Source organism: Rhinatrema bivittatum, chromosome 6, assembly GCF_901001135.1.
Source record: "Rhinatrema bivittatum chromosome 6, aRhiBiv1.1, whole genome shotgun sequence".
Classification (NCBI taxonomy): domain Eukaryota; kingdom Metazoa; phylum Chordata; class Amphibia; order Gymnophiona; family Rhinatrematidae; genus Rhinatrema; species Rhinatrema bivittatum.
The window spans coordinates 53,584,441-53,602,067 of record NC_042620.1 but is presented as its reverse complement, the minus strand read 5'-3'; the positions used below and the strand labels follow the sequence as shown (position 1 = coordinate 53,602,067).

The following is a 17,627-nucleotide window of genomic DNA, read 5'->3' as shown; positions in this document are numbered from 1 at the left end:
GTGCAAGGGCAGGCATGTCTGCACTACCACAGCCAACCTCCATGTTGTTAGACCTTGTGGCAGAAGATGTGGACAAAGAGCAGAACTAGATGACTTCAGATAAGGAGAAGAGGAGGAGGAGAAGGAGAAAGAAGAACACAAGCAGGAATATAAGTAGGAGGAGGATGTACAGCATCAGGATAAGCAAGAGGTCAGCTATGTGGATCTACCTTCTCCACATATTTTTTTATAATTTTGAGGACACTGAGGCAGTGCAGTGCCTGATGTGAGTGATGGCATGGAGATGAACTCCTGTGAAAAAAATTCATTCACCAGAATAACTACCTTGCTGATTGCTACAGAGCATATAGAATCAACTACGCAGAATAGGGGATAAAATGGCAAAAAAGGTAGAGATCACTGAGAAAAGGATTGATAAAATAGAAAAAAAGGGTGCATATTACGAAGAAAGTCTTGGAGCATTTTTTTTTTTTACACCAATGTGAAAAAGATTTCCCTTGTTGTGGTGCGTACAAACCTTTCCAGATATTTTCCCCGATGAGAGAGTGGCCCCTCTTGGGCAAATGTTAGCTCCAAGCAAACCCTCTTGCATCAAAGCATGAGACCAGGATTCCAAAGCCACGGGTGGCCTCACAAAACTTGAAAAATGTAAAGTTCCTCACTGTAGATAAATGTTCTGTCATCCATTACAAATGATTCAGGATCGACATGTTCCTGCCACGTTTGGTGCTACTTTGCCATACTCTTGGTGGCGTTCTCTTCCCCCTTCTGATGAGGTCTACCCATAAGTTTCATTAGGAATGATTAGACAACCATTAGAGCTCAAAATAGGATGCACTGCTTCCCTTATTGACTTTAATGGAAAACAAAAAATGACTGTAACAAATAAACAAGCATTTTTTTCATTTGAAAAGAGCCAAATGAATGGAGGCAGCTTATGAAAAGAATACATGAACCAAAATGAGTATACAAAGAAAAAGTAGACTAACAGCCATGAATCACCAATAATCTGCAGCACTATCCACAAGAGGTAGATGCATTCATTTCATATGAATGGGTAATCCAAACCAAAATAATCCATTTTCATTTTGGTTCATTTTTAATGAAACAAATACACAGGCCAAACAAAAGCCCCCAAAATTTTCAGATGTTTTTTTTGTTTTGGCAAAGAGAGTGCACTATCGGCTAAGAAAAGCAACAGAATAACATGCAGCCCCCACCATCTAGCCAAGGCTCGGTCTAACCAGCTAGGCTTAGCCAAGCACATTCAGAACCTACCCAGGCCCCTCTGACCCCCCCAACCTCCACAAAGACACCAGGGCCCAGGCCTACCTGACTGGGCTGAGACGAGTCCAACCAGAGCTTCCCCAGGTCCCTCCAAACCACCTTCCACCCCACATAAATCAGCCAGGACCCTGCCCTCACTTACCCCCTTTATGGGGATCTAGGCAAAAAAAGGGGACAAGAATGATCCTCGCTTGCTGCTGCCACATAGGAATCCTTTTAAAAATAGTGCTGAACGGCTCTGAGACCAGCACCAAGTGTGACATGAAAATGATGGCTGGCTGGCACCGTTTTCTTGTATGGCCAAATGTTTGCACACTCTTGGTGCATACAGATTTACGTAGGACAACATAAGTATGTGTATATTGAAAATTCGCTCAACCCACATAAAGGCCACTTATGCACATATACTGATATTTTATCCACACAACTTCAGGCAAGTCTTTGAAAACCCCGGAGAGAGCAAGTTAGATGATAACAGACTGCAGTATTAGAAATATTGATGACTATCCTAATACGCATTCTATATTTATTTTATTTTTATTTATTTAACATTTTTCTATACCGACATTCGCACGAGACATCACATCGGTTTCCAGATAACAGCAAATTCAGCCAACAGGGCTTTACATTGTAACTGATATTATAACAGGGGGGGGAGGGAAGGGACGGGGCAGGGCAGTAAGTTGGAACTAAGAGGGTAAGCTGGGAAAAGGGGGGGGAATGGGGGTTTATTTACAAAACGGCAGGAGTTATGTACATTCTATATGTACATAACTATATATATATATAGGAGTTTGATATTATTAATTATGGACAGAATCAAAATGCTACCTTCATTCCACTTAGAACTGATATATTTTATTATTCTTCCATGCCATTTCAGTTAGAATATCCAGAAAGTATTAAGGGGAAGGTGACCTTTCTGTTTACTTCTTATTTTAGCTATTGGCAATAAAGTTTCCATTATTATACATGATTAGAGTGTTCTATTATCATGCTGAAAATATCAAACAAACTTATTTTCCTATATTATTTTGCTCTGTTATATTTTTTATTTTGAACTATCTTTGCTTCTTGTGCACATGGAACTGGAAGGGCTTTATTTCAAAGAGAAATATACGAACTCATAATTATTAAACCTCCCTTCCTTTAATGAGCCTTAGAAATGTTATTTGGTTGCAGGTTATAACCATATATTACTTTGAAAATTGCATTCTATAGTATTCCTAATTTATTCACAGGAAAGAAAGACAAAAATTACCTATGGAATTTATTTTCAAATTATGACATGAAAAATTCAGAAAGTAAAACTGTGTCATGTTTCAGTACTGACAGCTAAAATGTTTCAGCTTCCCGCAAGCAATCTGTGGGCGTATTCAGAAAACTTTGTTTCATAAAGTCCCAAATAGGTCTGAAACTTTTAAGGGGTGATTTTAAAACTGCCTGCACTGCAAGTACTTTTCACCCCTTCACTTTATACAGATTTTCAAATTGAAAAAACACTCAAAACCTTTCCTTTAAAACTGATCCCAGAAAATCTGTCCCCACACATTTGCACCTGCCAATTTGTATGGATAGTTTTTTTTTAGTAAGATTATGCTAATGCTTTGGAAAATTCAAAAGTATGCACTTAAGTGCAAATACCTCCCCAATCTCACCCCTGTAAATGCTTCCCCCTACTGCCGATAAAAGTAAGTGTAATGTGTATAGAGGCTGTATACCATAGGCATAGTTCCAGGGGGCGTTGAGGGGTAGTGACCGCCCCCCCCCCCCCAACGCTTTGAGTAACAGTGTTGAATTTGCCCCGTCTCCCTCCCCACTGCCACTGTGACCTCCCTTGCACCCTAAACTAAGCAATCTTCAATTATAACATATTCATTTACTTTTGCAAACATTCAAGGAGGCAATTTTCTAAAAGCCCATTTGCATAGGTAAAATGCTGTTTTACCCACAGTAATGGCTTTGAAAATTGACCTCTTAAAGAGTAATTTTCAAATGGATTCCTGTGGCTAAAGTTGCACCCCCCTTGCAGAAATGGCCTTTTAGAAAACTGTACAACTGATAGCACAGAAGTGGCTGAAAGGTGGAATACAATTTAAAAAATAAATAAAATATACAATTACAGGCATACACAGTGTACATTTTTATTATTATATAGTGCTACAATTTTAGAGTCAGGGTTATCATCTTACCTCAGCATGGCATTTTTTCCATCACTCCTTGTACATCTAACCTGCCTTGTCTGATAACCTATCTCTATGTCCCATGGCTTGGAATGATGATGTGTATAACTTTGATGCTTAAAAGTACTTCGCTCTGTAGAATCAGAACTAAAATCCAACATAGTTCTTCCACTTAGACTAACTTCTTTAAGATGCGGCAGTCTACACTCACTCCAGGGTCCAACTTTTAGACTGTATTTATATTCTTCCTCTCCAACAGGACAAGCAATATGGTAATCACAACTTCTTGATTCCGTAAGATTTGGGCATTTATATCCACCATAGAGGGGAGGAAAAATAATTGAACGAGTTCTATATTGAAGGCTCTTACCACAGACTTTGGTACACTCAGACCAATGTGAAAATTCTGATACAACACAATTTCGTGGACAAGGTATGAGACAGGCCTGTTCCATAGGTGGTCGAGGTGTAAAATATTCGCATATTTCACTGGCAACAACTGTTCTGTTCAACTGTTGAATGCAGCGTACTTTCCGGTGTTGTAATCCATGCTGTGCAGTCACACATTCTGAAGTCCTTAGTTTAACTCCATCATTGGCAAAAGGGACAAGCACACAATGTTGCCATTCCGAAACGTCCCACTCAAAGAGTTCGTTGTGCCAGTCACATATTTTGAAACAATCTTTCTGGCTGTCTGGTCTATCCTTTTCTTTGCAATTTGAATGATGAGTTGTCCAACCTTCTGTATGTACACACCATACTGTTCGACTCTGAATACCACCTAGTCCACAGTCACCCATGCAGCGCCCCCAGTGACCTGAGAAAAAATAAAATTAGGCAAATACTAAAGTTAAAATATTCATATTCTGAACTAAAAAGACCAAAAAAGTAATCAATTAAAAATGATAATGAGCAATGCGCAATGCTATAATTGTAATCTTTAAAGGGATACTATCAACGTTAAGTTCATACAATAGGAAAAATATTTTTGCTGGGAAGGATTTTGGTAACTTTGAGGAGTATATACTAAACTGCACTAACATTGGCCATTAACACATGTAAATGCAGTATTTATCGTGTGAATTAATAGGTTTTTGTGCTAATGCATCTGCATAGCATTTTGTGCACACACTGTTTTGCAAGTAATGAGCTTTTCGGCATAGTATTGCATCTCATCATCTCACTAAGACAGATTTCACATTAACACTATCGCAAGCTAGTTCATGCATGTTAACAGTGCTGTTGATTTACATGAACCAGCTTTTGCACACTAACAGGGTTTGTAACATGTATTAACTACTTGTGATAGAGTCAACTTTAGTATATTGATTGACTTCAATGTTATTGTTTAATATTATTTTACAAGCACAGTGGCCTTTGGGGGTCCCTCTTCCTGATTTTGATAGCAGATGATAGATTGCTTTTTGTTTGCCATATTTCAAAGCTTGACATTTCTTTATAGCTGCCCAGTGTTAATGGAGCTCAGCAAAATCAACCAATCCTGTTGCTTCTCCTCAATTTGTATGTTATTAATAAGGCACCATGAAGCCTGCAAAACTCACTCATCTAATCGCTGTGGATGCATTGAATTCTAAATTAAAATGAATGAAATTAAGTTTGCCTACAAACTAAATTAAACATCTGTGCATGCTCTGAATAAAACTAAGGTTATTCTTTCATGCTGTGCCTATTTTACAATTCTTTCATTTTCTTCTGTGATGCAGCAGCATGGATAACCAGTATGAAGCAACAGTACTGGCCCAACCTGCAAAGTCAGTTCTTGTTGGGTAGCAGCCAAACCTTGTTGCATCTATTTGCATATATGTACTATTCCTCCATTATTACAAATGTCAGCCATTCCCATTTTAACAAACCTGTCTCCCTTTCAGTAAATCATATAATTACTTTACTCACAGAGTCTGCAAAAATTCCTGATCTATAGAAATGGCCAATTATATACAGATATTCAGCCTAAAGCATTTGTTTTTCATGCTGCAAAAAGACATTTTTGCATACAACAAATGTCACACAATAAAGGCGCCTTTACATTACCAGAATTGATTAAGTTATATTTGTCTATTTTAGGCAATGACTCAAGGCAATCATTGCGTACAATGAAACAATTAGAGTCTGAAATACCCACAAACAACAAAACACAAAAAATGTAATGGAACTTCTTTCAAAATAAAAAATTATAAATTACAGTGTGACATGATCTGAACTTGTTTAAGGCAATTTTTCTAAAGGGATCTAGCTCCCTAACCATAGAGTTAGGTGGCTAGATTCTTTTCGATGAATTTTCAAAACATTTATGCGTACAAAATTATCATATATGCACATAAGTAGCTTATACTTGCATAAGTACCATTTTAAAAATATTGAAAGTATGCACCAGGATGTAGACATCAGGATGTGTGTTGGGGTGGATGTATCTGGGTAAGTCTAAGTATATATAGAGTTCAGTGGGGGTCATATTGTATGTGTAAGGGGAATGGTGGTTTATGCACAAAAAAAAGGGGCAGTCCAGGAGCATTCGAAGGTAGGGCAGAAAGCTATGCATGCAAGTTACTATTTTATAATAGAGTGATGCACGTATATTTGTCAACTTACTTGTGCTATCTTACACCTGTTACATTATCCTGTGCACTTGACTGGTTGGGTGGGAGATCTGGGGGAAATAGGGGGAGTTCAGAGTGAAGAACTAGGAGGGTCTCGATGACTTGGAGAAGGACTGTGTGAACTGGTAGAGGTTTCAGCAAACTGGTGATTTCAATTGCATGCACATGTTTTATATTATTACCAATTTATGTGCCTAGACAAGATTTTACAACGAGCAAATCCAAAAAATCTTTTATGCATATAATACATGCTCACATGTTTTTAAAATATATTTTTCAATGCATTTACATATGTGCTTTCAATGCATTGCAGTTATTCTCATGTAACCATACATCTGTGTACATTCGGGGGTAGACATATGCGTATCTATAATTTACATGTACCTCTTTCTGCACAGGTTATAAAATATTGTCATAGATCTCTGTGTATATGGAGCCACATGGAGTTGTTTAAGAGTTACCCTTCCTGTAGGGAAAGCTTGCAGAGGCTTAGCTTCAGAATGCTTTACAACAGAGTTTTGAAGAAGGGTATGTGTGTAGGCATGGTATATTGAGTATAGGAGTGGGGGGATTGTGGTATGTGTGTGTTTGGGACAATGGAGGGTATGGGCAAAGGAGGGAGTATAGGTGAGGTGTTGGGGGGACTGGGTGGGATTGAGAGGGGCTGTCTGTGTGAGTGAATGGATGGATGGATATGGGTGGTGAAGAAGTGTGATTGTGGTTGGGTGCATATGTTGCTGAGGTGTGTGAGAATGTATGATGTGTATGTGGGCATATAGGGCTGTGGGCAGTGTGTGTGTATGTGGGGGAGTATTTGGGGGAAGTATGTCTGAAGTATGTTTTTTTTTGACAGGTAGGTGGGTAGAAGGGGTTTGTCGAGGTTTTGTGTCTATGGGAGTAGCAGGTTGTAATTGTTTTCAGTATGGCTATATGTTTGTAGGCTGTGAGGGAGTGTGTGGGTGGATGTTTGAGAGTGGGACGTGTGTGGAGTATTTGAGTAAGTTGAATGTGTGTAGAGAGATTGTGTGTGAAGGGATTGGGGTAAGGGCATGTATGTATATGTTGGAGGGTGTAAGTGGTTATGTGTAGACATCAGGATGTGTGTTGGGGTGGATTATCCGGGTAAGTCTAGGTATATATAGAGTTCAGTGGGGGTCATATTGTATGTGTAAGGGGAGTAGTAGTTTGTATATTTGTTTGGGGCTATGACTGTGTGTGTGTATGTGTAGGTGAGAGGTATGGTTGCAAAACTGTGGTGGTGCGGTTGGGGTAAGTGTGTGTATATATGTAATGTATGCATGAGGGTGTATGACAGGTGAACTGGGAAGCTGTTTCATTTATTTTCCATCTTTATGTGTGGGGGTTTGTAGGTGTGGGTTTCTGGGAGTAGGGGTGTGTGTTTGGGATGCATGTGTGTGAGGGGGTGTAAGAATGTATGTAATTGAGTAGTGGAGTGGAGTGGACAAGGGGGTGAGGGCGTGGGAGGTGGGAGGTGTATGAGGAGTTGTAGGCAGGATGAATGGATTATATGTGGCAATGTGTGTCTTTGTGTGTATAGAGTGGCGCATGTGTGTCTACTTTGAAAGTGCCTTTTCATACCATTCTTTGATGTTGTTTCAGCTATATTTCCTATCTCTGTCTTCCTGTGTTGCTCTGTGGCAAAGTGCTGGCTGGTAAAGTGAGGGAGGAGCATTTGGAATGGAACACTGGTCAGCATTCTAACAGTTTGAACAGCTAACAGTTTCCCATATAAGGCAATGGGGATATTTTTTTGCAGCCTCAGTTCTCTGAAAATACTGATCTGATGTATCTGGTTTCAAACTCATCTAAGATAGTCACATTTTTTTTCCCTGAAAGCCAAGTTTAATGAATTTCCATCCTTTTTTAGGAGGGCTAGTGTGCTTACAGACAGACAGATGGCCAACAATCCCTATTACATAATTATTTTCAACATTTTGTATGTTGGATACACAAAAAATGCACTACACAGAGTGGCTAAATAGAGTAGTATAGTTTCACTCTAAATATAGGTGTTTCTAGAGACATAACTTGGTCAGGTGAGAAATCTCCAACGGGCGGATTTTAAAAGCCCTGCTCGCGTAAATCCGCCCGGATTTACGCGAGCAGGGCCTTGCGCGCCGGCGCGCCTATTTTCCATAGGCCGCCGGCGCGCGCAGAGCCCTGGGATGCGCGTAGGTCCCGAGGTTTTTTGAAGGGGGCGTGTCGGGGGCGGGACCAGATGACGCAGCGTTTTGGGGGTGGGGCGCAGCTTTTCGTGGGCGGGACCGGGGGCGTGGTGCCGGCCCGGGGGCGTGGTCCAGGCCTCCGAACCAGCCCCCGGGTCGGAAGACGGCGTGCCAGCAGTCCGCTGGCGCGTGTAGATTTACGTCTGCTTCTTGCAGGCGTAAATCTAGGAACAAAGGTAAGGGGGGGGTTTTAAATAGGGCAGGGGGGGTGGGTTAGGTAGGGGAAGGGAGGGGAAGGGGAGGGGAGGGCAAAAGGAAGTTCCCGATCCAGGATTTTAGAAGATACACGCGGCTATGTGCGTATCTTATAAAATCCAGCGTACTTTTGTTTGCGCCTGCTGCGCAAACAAAAGTACGCAATCGCGCTTTTTTAAAAAATCTACCCCCAAGTGTATATTGAATATTCCAATGTATGCATCTAATTTCCACTGTCTCTTATGTGTATTCATACAGTGTAGTGCATGTCTGTTAGCACAACAGAAATGCTAAGCAGAAGTATTAGTAACCCATCTGCAAAAGAGCTGGAAAAAGTAATAGGGTACTTTTGTATCTGCATATCTTTAGTGGATTTCCAAAGAGAAAACAGCTGGGTAGTTTCTCTTTGAGAATTGGTTACAAGTTCATGGGATCAAAAAGTATCCATGTACTTTGTAACTGTGCAACTTTGTGAAAATTGCCCCCAGAAGTACTGTGTATGATAACTTTATGGAAAATGTTCCATAAAACAAGAATTGGAACCTACAAAAAGTCTAACATTGTAAAATAGAGTAACAAATCATGCAGAACATGTTAGCACTTTTAAAAAAATGACTCTAAATCTTAGCTACTGAATTGCATTTATATTTTTCATAGCCACTACAAATGAAAAAGATAAAATCTTGTTGTTGTAGCTCATTCCATCTAAAAACCTCTCTTAAGTCAGCATCCTCCAAATTTATAAAGCAGAAATATTCCAGAAAATGATACAGACTCAGATTTGATACATTAATTGAAAACTAGTGCAATAACTATATGAAAATTGCTACAGAGTATGCTATTGAAATGTCAATAGGTTTTACCCATATAAAGTGCACTTAATGTAGGTAAATGGGCTTTTAAAAATAGCTACAATAGTATGCTACATTTGCATATGCAACTCCTTTGAAAATCGACCTAATTATGAGATAACCACATACTTTTTATATGCTAAGCAGGGATACATTTTCAAAGAACTGAATCAACTCATAATTTCCTAAGTTAAACATATGGAGGCAATTTTCAAATTACACACATCGCTGCAAAGCCTGGGGGTCCTTTTTTGTCATGGTTGCACCAGTTTTCAAAGGAAGAATATACACTTAATTTCACTTTGAAAATTGCCCCAGGAAAAAGTATGTAACACTGGCTGGAAAAGTGGATCTTTGGTGCTGTGGTGTGATTGGCGCCACCAAACAGGCAAGCCTACTAGGCTTACACTGACAACTGGCAGAGAAGCCCTTAGGTGGGACTGGCTGGAGCTTTGCCTATACCAGCTGCCTCCCCCGCAAGTTGAGCCCTTGGGTTCTGGTAGATGGCAGGTCTTAGGAGGGTCCCTAGGTCTAACCAAGAACAAGAGTCCAAGTCCAAGCGAAGGTCAGGGCAAGCAGTAGACAAGGTGAAGCTGGGTCCAAAGCAAAGGGTCAGGTTCAGGCAGTGACCAAGGAAGGTCAAATTCCAAGCTAGTAGGGGTGTGCATTTGTTTTGACCGCATATGTAAAACGCAACTTTTTTTTTTTAACTTAAAAAAGTGATGAGGCGAAAACGATCGGATTTCCAACTTATTCAACATAGCTATGTTGAATACGTTGGAAATCGCGTTTGTTGATCCTAAATAAAAATTTAAACCACTCACCCTCCTTAATCCCCCCCCCCAAGACTTACCAAAACTCCCTGGTGGTCCAATGGGGAGTCAGGACGCCATTTCTGTATTCCTTTGCGAGGAGCACGTGACGTTGGCGTCATGTCGGAGTGACGCGGACGTCACGTGATTCCCCGCGCGTTCGCTCCGGGACCCTCGTTGGACCCAAAAGGAACTTTTGGCCAGCTTGGGGGGGTCAGGAGGCCCCCCCAAGCTGGCCAAAAGTTCCGGTTGGGTCCAACGAGGGTCCCGGAGCGAACGCGCGGGGAATCACGTGACGTCCGTGTCACTCCGACGTGACGCCGACGTCACGTGCTCCTCGCAAAGGAATACAGAAATGGCATCCTGACTCCCTGCTGGACCACCAGGGAGTTTTGGTAAGTCTTGGGGGGGGGGATTAAGGAGGGTGAGTGGTTTAAATTTTTATTTAGGGAACCGGTGCACGTATGGACATAGCCTCAACTTATGGAATTCTACATATGTCCATATTGGCCGAAATTGACCCCCCCTTTCGACTTATGGACTTATGAACATAAACTTTTTGTCTGCACATCCCTACAAGCTAGGGTCACAATCCAGGAAGTCAAGTTGAAGGGAAACAGGAAAACAAAGACCAACACCAAGAGTCCACTTTTCCAGGAGGTGGTCAATAAAATTGGAATGTTACCCCCAAGCAATACAGGAAATGGAAAGAGAAAGTAACAAAAGCAATCAGTTAAAAAAAAAACAGAAAAGGTAACTGGGAAGAGTAGCTGGAAAGCTATGACCACAAATGCTCAAAGTTTGAGCAATAAAATCCCAGACCTGCAGGCCCTAATGCTAGAGGCAGAATTGGCTATTGTTACTGTTCTGGAGACCTGGTTCACAGTCTCATGATTGGGATGCAGCCATCCCAGGCTACAACTTGTTAAGGAAGAACAGAAAGGATAGAAAAGGGGGAGGAGTAGCTCTTTAAGTTAAAATCAATATACAGGCAACTGAATTGCAAGGGAGGTGGGGTAAAGTAGAAGCATTATGAACCATCCCAAAAAGAGAAGATGGTGCTTCCAATTTACTGGTGTGATTTACAGGCCTCCAACCCAAACAGATGGGCTAGACAGAGACCTGATTGAGGACATCCAAAAGGTGGGAAAGAAGGGAGAAGTGTTGTTCGATGGAAATTTTAATCTGCCAGATATAGATTGGAGCATCCCTCCTGTGGAATCTACAAAAAGTGGAGAAATAGTGGATGCCCTTCAAGGTGCTCTGCTCAAACAAATGTTAATGGGTATGATCCTCAGTCTAATGCTCACTAATGGGGATAATGTCTCTGATGTTCAGGTAGGGGCTCACCTGAGCACTAGCGATCATCAGACGGTATGATTCGGTATCTGAAATAGGATACAGAGAAGTCACACAAAGACCCGAGTTTTGAATTTCACAAATATGGACTTTGTCAAAATGGGGGATGTACCTAGAGGAAGAACTGGAAGACTGGTAGAAAACAGGTGAGGTGAAGCAACAGTGGGCTAAATTAAAAGGAGCTATTACAAAGGCAACAAATCTATATGTTAGAAAAGTAAAGAAAAGTAAGTGGGAAAAAAATGATCTGGTTCTCTAAAGAGGTGGCTGAAAAAATTAAGGCAAAAAGAACAGCATTCAAGAAATATAAAGGATCCCAAAAAAAGGAACACAAGGAAGAATATTTGTTAAAACTGAGGGATATAATGAAAGAAATCAGTAAAGAAAAAGGTCAAGAGGAAGAAAGGATTGCCAAAGATGTAGAGAGGAGGCAAAACATTTTTCAGATATATTCAGATATATCAGAGAAAAAAGGGAGGTCCAAAGTGTTATAGTGAAACTGAAAGGTGATAAGGAGCACTGTGTGGACAGAGATGAAGAAATGGCAGAAATATTAAACAAATACTTCAGTTCGGTGTTCACTAAAGAAGACCCTGGAGAAGGACTGTTGCTGGTTGACAAGACTGTAGATGGAGATGTATGGGAAGAGAATGTATGGGAAGAAAATGTATGGGAAGAGCTAGGAAAACTGAAAGTGGACAAGGCCATGGGGCAGGATGAGGGAGCTCAGAGATGTGCTGTCCGGTCCGCTGCATGATCTGTTCAATAGATCCCTAGAAATAGGAGTGGTGCCAATTGATTGGAGAAGAGTGGTGGTGGTCTTGCTTCACAAGAGTGGTAGCAGAGAAGAGACTGGAAACTACAGGCCAGTTAATTTTCCCACCACTGCGGAGAGGCTAACAGAGACTCTGCTGAAGGAAAATATAGTGAACTATCTACATTCAGGAGGATTGCTGGACTTGAGGCAGCATGGATTCACACAAATCTGATTGACTTTTTTGATTGGGTGGCTAAAGAATTGGCTCAAGAAAGAGTGCTCAATGTGATCTACTTGGATTTCAGCAAAGCTTTTCATATGGTCCCGCATGGGAGGCTTGTGAATAAATTGAGAAGCTTGGGAATAAGCGCCAAAGTGGTGGCATGGATTACAAGCTGGTTGATGGATAGAAGATAGCATGTAATGGTAAAAGGAACTTACCCTGAACTAGCAATGGTGTTAAGTGCAGTGCCAAGATCTTGGGGTTTGACAATCGGAAGAACAGAAAGAAATATATCAAGGCGATAGTTAAAGCCAGAAGAATGCTGGGCTGCATAGAGAGAGGAATAACCAGTAAGAAAAAGGACATGCGAATCCCCTTGTAGAGATCCTTGGTGAGGCCTCACCTTGAGTACTGCATTCAGTTCTGGAGACTGTATCTCAAAAGGGACACAGACATGATGGAGATGGTCCAGAGAAGGGTGACCAAAATGGTGAGAAGTTGAAGGACCTAAATATGTACACCCTAGAGGAGAGGAGGTGCAGGGAAGATATGATACAGACCTTCAGATACCTGAAAGGTTTTAATGATGCACAATTGACAAACCTTTTCCGTTGGAAAGAAATCAGTAGAACTAGGGATCATGAAATGAAACTCCAAAGAGGATAACTCAGAACCAACGTCATGAAATATTTCTTCATGGTGAGGGTGGTGGATGCCTGTAATGCCCTTCCAGAGGAGGTGGAAAAGACAAAAACCGTGAAAGAATTCAAAGGGGCATGGGATAAACACAATGGATCCCTAAAGGCTAGAATATGGAAATGAAGAAAAAAGTACATGGGGGTAACTTGCCAGTGAGGTGGTTACTACCCTTAACCAATAAGCCTTCATACTGTTGATGCAACTCCATCATTTCTCTCTGCTTCAACGGCAGGGGGAAAACAGAAAAAAAGGAATTGGATTCAGACAGCAACCAATAATGACCCTGACTTTTACGGTCTAGGGAAACAAATAAGCATGGGGGTAACTTGCTAATGTAGCTGTTACTACCCTTAACCAATAAGCCTGATACTTTTGATGGAACTCCAACATTACCCTCTGCTTCAGTGGCAAGAGATAAAGGGGAATTGGACTCAGACAGCAATAAACAAGGGCCCTGATTTTTACAGTCTGAGAAACTGATAAGTATGAGGGTGACCTCTACGGCATGGCAGGCACTCCATAAGCTTGCTGGGCAGACTGGGTGGACTGTTTGGTCTTTTTCTGCCATCATTTCTATGTTTCTATGACAAAACAGACAAGACTAGGAAAAGGCACAAACAAGTGCAAGGAACAAGACATGAACGAGGCAAGAAAAAAGGCACATGAAGATAGCAACATGCACTTTGAACAGAAGGAACACCAGGGAACCTATTGTTGAGGCGTCTGAGGGGAGTCTGAGGCGGCCTTAAGAAGAGGATGTCACCTGACATCATCTAAGGGACCCGCGGGTACTTTTCCGATGTGGCCCCTTTAAGAGTGTGGGCATTTGCCACGTGCATGCCTAGGGAAGCTGCAGGCAGGGCCCAGATTGTGGTAGCATCAGAAGCATAGTCATCTCTTGGCAGCAACTGCTAAAGATGGTTTCCTTGCCACAAAACAGATTTGGATGAGTGCGATGGCTCACGGGACCATCCCATGGTTAACCACAGGTTATACCAAAGTATCTGCAGACATTTGCACCTATTTTTTCAGTAGATTTTTTTTCAAGCCAAAGATACATGCATTGGAGTAAATTTTCAAAGAGATTTCACATGTAAAAATAGCATAAATGCATAACTAACATGTATTAGTGAGATGCTATTTTATAAACATCAAGAGTATGCACATATTTTCCATTTTGTATGTACATTTTATTAGCAGAAAAAAGATTCAGGCTATGAGCGTTCGAGGGTGAGTTTCAGAAGTCTGTGCGGCAGTTGCTATTTTGTAAGAGATATACGCATATACATTACCAAACTTATTTGTACACTTTTGCACTGCTCATTGCCTGGAGCAAGTGACATCAGACTTGTCTGCAGTGTCTGGGTAGGAGTTCTGCATGAACTGGTGAGGACTCAGGATGAAGTGCTAGAGGGTCTAGGTGAACTGGAAACAGATTGGGTGAATTGGTGGAGGTATCAATGAACTGATTATTTCAAATATGCGTTCAAGAATTTTGAAAATGGTATACACGCATACTTTATAAAATACCAGCCTTCACATATAAATCAGGGTTATTACACATACATGTTATATATTTTTGGCAGAATATATATTGTTTGTTATATATTTAGGTAGAAACAGTAAGCACTTTCTTGCATTGGAAATGTTTGTGATTGCTGAAACATATACGCATATAGGTGTTATTTCATAAACTGTCCAGCTCCTGCTACTAGGGATGTGAATCGTTTTTTGACGATTTAAAATATCGTCCGATATATTTTAAATCGTCAAAAAATCGTTAGGGCCACGATACAATACCAATTCCCCCGATTTATCGTTAAAAAATCGTAAATCGGGGGAAGGGGGAGGGCAGGAAAACCGGCACACCAAAACCCCCTAAAACCCACCCCCGACCCTTTAAATTAAATCCCCCACCCTCCCGAACCCCCCCCCCCAATGCTTTAAATTACCTGGGGATCCGGCGGTGGTCCAGAACGGCGGCGGTCCGGAACGGCCCCCTCAATAGAATCGTGTTGTCTTCAGCCGGCGCCATTTTTCAAAATGGCCGCCGCAAAATGGCGGCGGCCATAGACAAAAACGATTCGACGGAGGAGGTCATTCCGGACCCCCACTGGACTTTTGGCAAGTCTTGTGGGGGTCAGGAGGCCCCCCCAAGCTGGCCAAAAGTTTCCTGGGAGTCCAGCGGGGTTCCGGGAGCGATTTCTTGCCGCGAATCGTTTTCGTACGGAAATGGCGCCGGCAGGAGATCGACTGCAGGAGGTCATTCAGCGGGGGTTCCGGAGGGTGGGGGATTTAATTTAAAGGGTCGGGGTGGGTTTTAGGGGGGTTTAGTGTGCCGGCTCACGATTTTAACGATTTTTCACGATAGTTTACACACCCAAATGGCAACAATACGATTCCCTCCCCCTCCCAGCCGAAATCGATCGTTAAGACGATCGAGGACACGATTCACATCTCTACCTGCTACACAGTTTATAAAATTCTACCATAAATATCTGTACGTCACTTACATGTGCAAATACTGTTCTGCGAATAGTTTTCGAAGTGAGGCTCAAAGTTTTGAAAAGCCAAAACTAATCACAAACAGTTTTCTCCCTTGACCTAACCCTGTCCCAAGAACCCCCACACTACAAAGCAAAGTAAAATATGCACCTAATGGAACTATAGGGCTGGTGTTATAAGCACAGCAGTGGTAATGCTGCCACGGATTTCAGCACATGCTGCGTGCATGTTTATGTGTGCAGTTTCCCACTCAAGCCCTAGACAGTTATGTAATAAGGGTTTGTGCGGGAAAAAACAGGTATATAAACCCATTTACCAACCTGCAGCTTGTTCTGCTTGAGTGCATGTTAATGGCATGAAAAGGAGGCAACTAATCATGGGCCATGCAGGGAACCATGCTAGCAAGGAGATTGGGTTAGTGCGGGTTTTTTTAATTCTGGTTTTTAGTGCCTGGGTCAGGGCAGAATTTAAGTGAAAGCACCGGTGTTGAGATCGGTTTTATGACCCTTTTGTGGGTCAGCCAAGTGGCAGATGGAATTCATAGAGAGAAGGCAGCTTCTCAATGAGATAGAATCGCAAATTTGCATTTCACACTCTCGCCAGTGGTCGGAGTCCAATCATGAAGGGGTTAGTATTGCTCTACCCACCTTCACATCAACTTCCAGACCATTAATTTACTCTTTTTTTTTTTTAAAGAGGCTTTTGCCCCAAGAATCAATATCGGAGGTTCACATGCCGATGGATTTCCGCATGGGTTTCTGCACGGATGTCTGCACGATTTACTACATAGGACTATGAGCATGCATTACTGTGCACATTTTGGCATGTGTGTTTGGTGTAGATGGATTTTATGCACATATCTAATTAGCATATGTGGCCGTTATTACATCCCATACTGCCACTGGTTTTTTCCATACGCACCTAACAAATCCACTTAGAAAAATTAGCATGGGTCTTATTACATTGGCTCCTTTGTGAGTAATTTTACCTGCATACAGAGTGGGAAATTTTTATACAGGTAATTTATGTGAGTAAAATCTGTTTTACCCTTAAAAATCCCTTAAAAATTGCCCTCATGAAAATGTATACCTATATGACCTGTCTCTAGACAACTATAACAATATGTAGCAAAAAACATAGAAAATGCTATTTACATCTTATGCAAAATACATTCTCAGGCTTTCCTTTTGCAATAAAATTAGAGTGAAATCATGGAGTTTATTGCAAAAAAAACTAATCACACATCCTCAAGATATAGTTAAGTTTCGCACAAATGCAGTTTTTATTGTAAATTTTAAATCCTTGAACATACAGGGTCATTTTTCAAATTGCATAGAGGCCCTAATGCATGATAAGGCTCTAACGTGCATTATATCGTGCAATATTGGCGCGATAGTGTGCTAGTGTAGTGATTTCAGGCGATATATGTGATATTTTGCACCTAGCCTGAGTCCGATCCCTGGACCTTACCGTAGTCACATGGCTGGGATAAGGCCACATGGCTGGGGTAAGGTGAGGTTGGCGCCATTTTGGAAAATGTCGCCAACTGGGATGGATGTGAGGGTGCACCCATCCTTGCCACAGGATCAAGGATAAGGTAAGGGAGTCTCTGAGGGGGGGGGGGCAGGGGGAGGACAGACTTTGGATTGTGCAATCGGAGGGCCATGGGGAGGGGGCACTTTGGATTAGTCATTTGGGGGCTGAATGAAGGGGTGAGGGGGACTTTGGTTTGGTCATTCGGGGGGGTCAGGGGGAGGAGGGTTTTGGATTGTGCTATTGGGGGGCAGGGGAGGGGGGACTTTGGTTTGGTCATTTAGGGGGTCAGGGGGAGAGGGAGGGGGAGGGGGAATTTTGTATCATCATTTGGGGGGTCAGGATCAGGAAGGATTTTG

At 41.8% G+C, this 17,627-nt stretch overlaps 1 protein-coding gene across 1 annotated transcript in view; it reads right to left on the bottom strand.

Annotated features, from left to right (window-relative positions):
* Nucleotides 1-17,263, bottom strand: part of THSD7B (thrombospondin type 1 domain containing 7B) — an 898,700-nt gene extending 881,437 nt beyond the window's left edge. The window contains exons 1-2 of the mRNA XM_029607893.1: nucleotides 17,206-17,263; nucleotides 3,480-4,287 (exon numbers count right to left, since the gene is read on the bottom strand). Coding sequence (XP_029463753.1) covers nucleotides 3,480-4,287; nucleotides 17,206-17,263 — 866 coding nt within the window. The remainder of the gene's footprint in view (nucleotides 1-3,479; nucleotides 4,288-17,205) is intronic.
* Between the last annotated feature and the right edge of the window lie 364 nt (nucleotides 17,264-17,627).